This window comes from Cyprinodon variegatus, unplaced genomic scaffold (assembly GCF_000732505.1).
Source record: "Cyprinodon variegatus isolate N-32 unplaced genomic scaffold, C_variegatus-1.0 Scaffold481, whole genome shotgun sequence".
NCBI lineage: Eukaryota > Metazoa > Chordata > Actinopteri > Cyprinodontiformes > Cyprinodontidae > Cyprinodon > Cyprinodon variegatus.
The window spans coordinates 338668-347054 of NW_015150934.1; the positions used below are offsets into that span (position 1 = coordinate 338668).

At 48.0% G+C, this 8387-nt stretch overlaps 1 protein-coding gene across 1 annotated transcript in view; it reads left to right on the forward strand.

The window, feature by feature from the left end:
* Nucleotides 1-8100, forward strand: part of syt11 (synaptotagmin 11) — an 11840-nt gene extending 3740 nt beyond the window's left edge. Inside the window, exons 2-4 of the mRNA XM_015389984.1 lie at nucleotides 1023-1942; nucleotides 3506-3626; nucleotides 6444-8100. Of these exons, the coding sequence (XP_015245470.1) occupies nucleotides 1023-1942; nucleotides 3506-3626; nucleotides 6444-6754 (1352 nt within the window). The 3' untranslated portion in view covers nucleotides 6755-8100. The remainder of the gene's footprint in view (nucleotides 1-1022; nucleotides 1943-3505; nucleotides 3627-6443) is intronic.
* The last annotated feature ends 287 nt before the right edge of the window (nucleotides 8101-8387 follow it).

The following is an 8387-nucleotide window of genomic DNA, read 5'->3' on the forward strand; positions in this document are numbered from 1 at the left end:
TTTTTGTGCACGTTATAATATTTTTGTCTGGCTTATTTTTCCTTTGTATTTTTTTATCCTGTTTATTTCTGCCTGTTTTTACATTTCTGTCTGAATTTCTGCCTCATTATGCAAATGAGGAGGGGGCGTGGCCTATAGCTGCGACATATGAATCAAGATGCTATGACCGAAAACATTTGATTGACAGATGACCGTTGATATATGATTGGCTGAATTTAGGTGTTCAGGCTGACGTAGAACTAACTGGCCTGCAGAAGATAACGGGAAAAACAGATTTTAAGACAGGATAAAAAAAAAAAAGAACCTGATAAAGAGAACATTTATAAACCTGTTTAAGCCAGAATGATTTACTTTAAATACGACTTCCCTACGACTTTTAATAAACAGAGGAGTGATCATAGCGCTCTGCATCAGCAGCGCTGCGTCTGACTCCCTGCCAGCTCCCAGATCAGCTGCTCTGATTGGTCGATGCGGCGCGTCCAGCAGATAAAGGTCAATGTTTCCAAATAAAATGTCAACATTTGAGCGAAGTTTCCATTGGAAAATTAGGGCGTAATTTCTAATATTATTATTAAAGGGCGTACGATGCATGCGGTACGCATTGCTAGCTAAAAGCATGATGGCTGCTCACAGCAGCGAGGCGGGTCTGGACTGAACCTCTGGCTCTGAAAGGAGGAGAACCGGCCTAAGATTTTTATAGAGAAGATGGCGTCCATCCCAGCGGACCAATCAGACGCTTCTCCTTTCCCTGCTTCCTGTCTGCCAGGCGTCATGGCTGACCATCAGAAAATAAGGTGGGAGGTTTTAGAATGGCCCGGGGCCCCTAGGAACCCCGCCAGAAACATCAACCATTCACACAGAAGCTTAAAGATCCTGAGGAACCCAGAAAAACCCATTTAGACCCAAACCAGTCGCCCCGGTTCTATGGAGGTCCAATAGAACCGAAGGTTTTTATTACTGAATAAATGTTAAAGATTCCTCTAAACTCTGCGGTTCTGTCCGGGTTCTGCTCTCTGTTTCAGCCATGTCTCCGGTGCTGGCGGGCTTCCTCGGTGCCGGTGTTCTGGTTCTGGTGGTGGTGGTTCTGGTTCTGCTCTGGTCGTTCTGTCAGCGCCGCTACCTCCGGGTCACCGGGCGCTACAAGCTGCACGGCGACCGCTACTGCGATGCAGAGGACCCGCCCTATAAGTTCATCCATATGCTGAAGGGCATCAGCATTTACCCAGAATCCCTCAGCGGCAGTAAGAGAATTGTTCGCGGCGTCCGACGAGCCGAGCGACCGGACAGGGACGGCTGCCCCGCCGGCGGCGCCGGAGGCAGGGGGATGGTTCTGGTGGACGCAGAGAACAACATCCTGGACGTCCCCGGCCAGCTGCAGATGAGTCACCTGGTCCCGCCGTCCGGGTCGGGCCAGAACCGGCTGGAGCGGGCGCTTCCGGTCCGCGCCGACTACTGCTGCCTGGACAGCAGCTCGGCCAGCAGCAGCCAGAACAGCAGCAAGATGGCGTCTCCTTTCACGCCCGCCTCCTCCGAGCCAGAACCAGAACCCAACCTGGGCTCCCTCAGCCTCACCGTGGATTACAACTTCCCCAAGAAGGCGCTGGTGGTGACGGTAGTCGGGGCCCGGGGCCTCCCCGCCGTGGACGAGCAGGCCGGCAGCTCCGACCCCTACGTGAAGATGACCATCCTGCCCGAGAAGAAGCACAGGGTGAAGACGCGCGTGCTGAGGAAGACGCTGGACCCCATCTTCGACGAGACCTTCACCTTCTACGGCGTGGCCTACAGCGCGCTGCCTGAGCTCACCCTGCACTTCCTGGTCCTCAGCTTCGACCGCTTCGCCCGCGACGACGTCATCGGTGAGGCCGTGGTGCCGCTGAAGGGCGTGGACCCAAGCACGGGCCGGGTCCACCTGAGCCAGCAGATCACCAAGAGGAACATGCAGGTGAGGAAGGATTCAAAATGAGTCGATGCAATCAGCTGGTTTTCCTTAGAAAACTGTGAATCAATCTGACTGGATGATCTGGTTGATCTGGATCTATAAAGTGACCTGAGATGACATGATGTGAATTGGAGCTATTGAAATAAACTGAATAGAATTAAGTTTCATTGTTGTCATGGAAACCTCCTAGAACAGAACCTCAGGCCTGGTCCTTCTTAAACAGAGACTGTGTCTGACACCGTTTCTCATTTCATAAGAACATGAGCACGGACTCGTGTCCTCGCCAAGTCTGTTCTAGACTAGAACCCAGGAAAGTCTGGACCCGGGGAGAAATAAATCTGGGTCAACTGGAACAGCAGCGTACTGATGACATCACCACATTCAAAGCTAGTCCGGAGCTGCATTTCACTTCCTGTTATTAATAGATTATAGATAATAATAAATTATGACTTATTTTATTTAGTGGAGGAATAATAATGAACACAGTCAGATAAACACAAATAAAATGAACATTTTGCAAAATAAAACAAAAAATATCAGCATCAGAGCCAGCGGTACTTTACACACCGCTATGCAGAGAGAGGGCTGCTGCAGACGGGCTAACTTTAGCCCTGGCTGCTGCAGACGGGCTAAAGTTAGCCCTGGCTGCTACAGACGGGCTAACTTTAGCCCTGGCTGCCGTTAGCTTTGGAGCTCCGCTGGTTTCCGCGGTCCTCTCAACTTCGGAAATAGTTTATTTTATTACGCATTAAAAATAGATATGTAAATAGACCATATAGTGACTCTTTAAAGTATAATATTCGCCTCAAATGATCTAAAAACGTACTTTTATTGAACAAAAGCAGCAGAAAGAGAATTTTTAGCTTCCAATGGAGCGCTCCATTGGAAGCTAATGCTGCTGCATTGCATGCTGGGACAGCTGTCAATCTCAGGAACAGATAAGTCTGCTGTGATGCATGCTGGGTAAAGAGGGCGGGGCGAGAACAACATCCAGATGTTCTCAGTCTGGCGTTCGCGTCTGAAGCTGATGACGTCTCACCAGAACACTCAAGAACGTAAATTGAGACCCCTGACCTCTGACCCCTCCATCGCTCTATAGTGATCCAGTTAATTAGCCGTTCGGACAGATCATCACTGCTTCTCGCTCCTCGTTGGTCACGTGACTTTGCCTCCTTCCTCGCTGTCTGCGCCATCTTTGTTCTTTTTCGCCCCAAAACAAATTCCATAATGCTTTGCGAAGAGCGCTCTTGCAGAGAATTACTGCAATATCTGCTCATCTAGTGACCGTGGATGGTCAAAACTTTTCAAGATGCATTGCTGAGTCCCTGTCCCCCCCCCCCGTCCCCCAACATTCAGCCACTCATAAAATGGCAAGCCTCTATAGAGCTCCATGGAGGGGTTAGGATGGATGTTCAGACACAGCCAGTAGGTCATGCTGCAGGGCCCCCATCAGGCTGGTTGTCATGGCGCCCCCATCAGGCTGGTGGCCATGGCGCCCCCATCAGGCTGGTCACTATGGCGCCCCCTTCAGGCTGTTGTTTACTGTTTTTCTCTCCTTGTTCTCAGTGCGAGAGCCGCGGGGAGCTGCTGGCGTCTCTCTCCTACCAGCCTGTGTCTCATCGCCTCAGCGTTGTGGTCCTGAAGGCCAGACACCTCCCCAAGATGGACATGACGGGCCTGTCAGCCAGTGAGTACCACCAGAACCAGCCTGAAAATAAAGCTAAGAGGACCGTCTGGGAGGATAGAAGACCAGGATCAGTTATTAAATCATCTTCATCTTTGACTAAAATCAGACCTGATCGTAGATCTGCAGATGTTTCTTATCCATCTGTGGACTGAGCCTTAGTTCTGGTCCTGGAGGTCCGCGGTCCTCCACCTTCAGACGTGTCTCTGCCTCCACACCTGATTTCATCTGCTAACATGTTTTATGTGCAGAGCAGATGTTCATAGACGGTCCAAAGTAGGACTGAAACAATTAAAGGATTATTTGATTATGGAAATTATCGTCAACAATTAATCTGTAAATCGTTAACTGGAGTACAGAGAAACATGCTTTTAGCAGACAGAGCGGCCCACTTAGAGCAGGAATTATACAACGTTTGAAAATATATAGAAATATTTTGCATTTAAAGGTGTAATGGAGGATTTTTACCAATTAAAAAAAGGGAACGTCTATTAAAGGTGTGTGAGAGCGTGCACGAGCCCATTTCTCCTCGTGCACGCTCTGCTGCGTGCGTCGCTCATCCTACTGTCAGACTCGCCACTGTGGAAACGGGGGCGAGCACACAGGATGGAAACGCATCACCAGAATGATTGACAGTTAGGAGGACCAATGATTGAGATGATCCACCCGGAAAATCTGCTCTATTCAGAACTCCTCAAGCAGAAAGATTTTTCATTTGAAAGCTTCTTTAATGTTTAGCTGATGATTATTTCAATTATCGATTAATCAGATTAATTGTTTTACCCCTAAAGTAAATAATCTAACATTACTGTTAAATGTATTAATACAGTTACTGATGTATTGCTGGGCGATATATTGACTATGATAAATATTTCTGGAGTTTTCCCAACGTACGACAAAATGAGTACAGGTTCCCATGACGACATTAAGCCGTCTGCATCTTTATCACTNATGGCGCCCCCTTCAGGCTGTTGTTTACTGTTTTTCTCTCCTTGTTCTCAGTGCGAGAGCCGCGGGGAGCTGCTGGCGTCTCTCTCCTACCAGCCTGTGTCTCATCGCCTCAGCGTTGTGGTCCTGAAGGCCAGACACCTCCCCAAGATGGACATGACGGGCCTGTCAGCCAGTGAGTACCACCAGAACCAGCCTGAAAATAAAGCTAAGAGGACCGTCTGGGAGGATAGAAGACCAGGATCAGTTATTAAATCATCTTCATCTTTGACTAAAATCAGACCTGATCGTAGATCTGCAGATGTTTCTTATCCATCTGTGGACTGAGCCTTAGTTCTGGTCCTGGAGGTCCGCGGTCCTCCACCTTCAGACGTGTCTCTGCCTCCACACCTGATTTCATCTGCTAACATGTTTTATGTGCAGAGCAGATGTTCATAGACGGTCCAAAGTAGGACTGAAACAATTAAAGGATTATTTGATTATTGAAATTATCGTCAACAATTAATCTGTTAATCGTTAACTGGAGTACAGAGAAACATGCTTTTAGCAGACAGAGCGGCCCACTTAGAGCAGGAAGAATACAAAGTTTGAAAATATATATAAATATTTTGCATTTAAAGGTATAATGGAGGATTTTTACCAATTTGAAAAAGGGAACGGCTATTAAAGGTGTGTGAGAGCGTGCACGAGCCCATTTCTCCTCGTGCACGCTCTGCTGCGTGCGTCGCTCATCCAAGCTTAGCTTCTAAAAGAAGATTTACAATTTTTCTACTGTCAGACTCTCCACCGTGGAAACGGGGGCGAGCACGCAGGACGGAAACGCATCACCAGAATGATTGACAGTTAGGAGGACCACTGATTGAGATGATCCACCCGGAAAATCTGCTCCATTCAGAACTCCTCAAGTAGAAACATTTTTCATTTGAAAGCTTCTTTAATGTTTAGCTGATGATTATTTCAATTATCGATTAATCAGATTAATTGTTTTACCCCTAAAGTAAATAATCTAACATTACTGTTAAATGTATTAATACAGTTACTGATGTATTGCTGGGCGATATATTGACTATGATAAATATTTCTGGAGTTTTCCCAACGTACGACAAAATGAGTACAGGTTCCCATGACGACATTAAGCCGTCTGCATCTTTATCACTAAGAGTTTTATTTTTCCCCACACACTTTAAACGCATCATGAATCCATCCTCCAAACAGGATGATTTTCTCACAAACTGCAGGAACAGGCAACATGGCGACAGCAGCAGTTTCAGGTGAGCGATATACGGCAGCGGTTTGGGTTTCACGCCGAGGTCGTTGGCGCTCGTTGGTAGGACCAAAATCCATCGTTGCAAAAAGAAGCAGAACAGATTTATTCCACCACCTAAAACGTCATCGGCTGCAAAATAAAGAATGTTGTAAACGCTGCATGTCAGCGTCGCCCCGCCCACCAATTAAAACCTTCAATCAATCAGCTGTGAGGCCGATGGCGTTGGAATTGTCGTTTGAAAAAGCGATGTCATGTGAGAGAAACAGGAAGAGATGGAGGGAAACTACAGACGCTGTTTATGACGTTATTTACATTTTTAGATGCTCTAATAGATAAATAAAGGTTTGATTTGAATCTTTTTGAATATCTTCCCTGAACTTTTTTACCAGAACTTTATTTTTCTTCCCTCATTGCCGCGGCGCCCCCTGGTGAAGCAGCGCCACACTGCATGCCTCCTTACTGTTAGCCGTTAAAAAGCAGCCAATCAGATGACTGCGTCTCAGAGGGAACCGCCATAGTCCCGCCCACCATGACATAAACACAGTAAAGCTAATAAATCGTTATTTAAAGGAACGTTTTTTAAATCCTTCTTCTTCTGCTCTCAGATCCGTACGTGAAGGTGAACGTCTTCTACGGCCGCAAGCGCATCGCCAAGAAGAAGACCCACGTGAAGAAATGCACGCTGAACCCCGTCTTCAACGAGTCCTTCATCTACGACATCCCTCCGGAGCTCCTCCCTGAGATCTCCGTGGAGTTCCTGGTGGTGGACTTCGACCGGACCACCAAGAATGAGGTGCTGGGCCGCCTGCTGCTGGGCCTCCACAGCCCCTCCTCCTCCGGCGCCTCCCACTGGAGGGAGGTGTGTGAAAACCCCCGCCGGCAGATCTCCAAGTGGCACAACCTGAGCGAGTACTGAGGAGGAGGAGGAGGAGGAAGAGGAAGAGGAGGAGCAGAAACCAGCTCCCAGCAGCTGGGACTCCGCCAGTGGAGACAGAGACTCAGTGTACAGCTCACCATCCCCCCCCCCCCCCGCACACACACACATGGCGAGGTCGTCCATCATCTTCATCATCTTCATCACGTTTGCAAAAGAAGAAGAAAATTCCTGCAGTTTCATTTAGAAAAGAAGAAAAGATCCTGTCGTCCTCAGAGGGGGCGGGGCTAAGATACAGAAGAAGAAGAAGACTCCGCCCCCTTCTCCCCCCAAGCCACCGGTACCGACCCATTAACGCAGCACCCGGCATTTAACCGCTCCCCATCAGGACCCGGTCAGAACCTGGTTCTGGTTCTGGTTCTGGTTCTGCCCCCCAGCATGCTCCCTGCTCCTCCTGCTCCAGAACTTTCCAGGATCCTGAGGGACGGTTCCGACCCGTTTAAACCAATTAATGCTGACAGAACCTGAATCCTGAGACCCGTTTTAGTCCCAAATGTTGGTCCTGGAGACTGAAGTAGAGGCCAGATGGGCCGGCCCAGAGACGGAGCACCAGAACCGGGCCGATTCTGCTCAGCCGGTCCGGTTCTGCTGGTCCGGTTCTGTTAGTCGGGTTCTGCTGGTCCGGTTCTGTTAGTCGGGTTCTGCTGGTGCTGTTTGCTTCCATCTGCTGCCACTCTGGTACTTTCTGTTGCGGTTCTGGTTTGATGGATGAGTTCCACATCTTTGGGTCGACTGTGTCCCAGTAGAACTGGACCCGGTTCAGTTTCCAGATTCTGAATTTCCAGAATTCTGTTCTGGAGAGGAAAGTTGAGGTGGTTCTGAAAAACCCAAACTGTTTAATTTAGGTTCTGCCGCCTGTCAGTGGTTTTGGTCTCCGGCTCAGCATAAACAGAACCAGCGTCTGGGTCGGCTCTTCTCAAATGTCTTTTATTAAATAATCAGAACCGGTTTCCAGATGTTCTGGGCTCTGTAGGTTCTGCTGAACTGAATCTAGTCAGAACCATAACCAGGTTCTGCTCCTCTGTGACCAACGGATCATTTGCTGCAGAATTAGTCAGAACCAGAGCGACTGGATCAGGAGGGAATAATCAGAACCAAAGCAGAAGAAAAGACGACGTTTCTGATCGGTTTGGTTCTGGACCAGAACCAGAAGCTGGGCCTCTGCAGCGGGTCGGTCCAGACCGCGGTTCTGGACCTTCCACTGCTCTGAAATGACAAAAAGTTTTTAAATTTAAATAAAAAACAGTCAAATTATTTTGATTTGAATTTGATATTAAACCAAAGTTCTGGTAAAACTGGTTCTGATCCAGTTTCCTCTCTTTTGGTCAGAAATCTTTGAGCAAAAGTTTTTCAATAAATGTTTGTTTAAAAACAGGAAACCAATCAGATTGAATCAAAGATGGCCGCCGTCTGCCACTCAGACCAGCGGCTCCTGTTCCAGGTTACCTTTAAATCCACTAGAGGGCGCTCATCCAGAAACCATTTCTCTTTTTATAAAGTTGGCTTAAATGCAGTGCGAAGATCCGAGAAAAGGTCCCATTTTCTCAGCTGAACGAGGCGGCTGATAGTTTAACGGCTGTTTGCTCAGATCAGTTGATTCTATTCAGTTTATTTC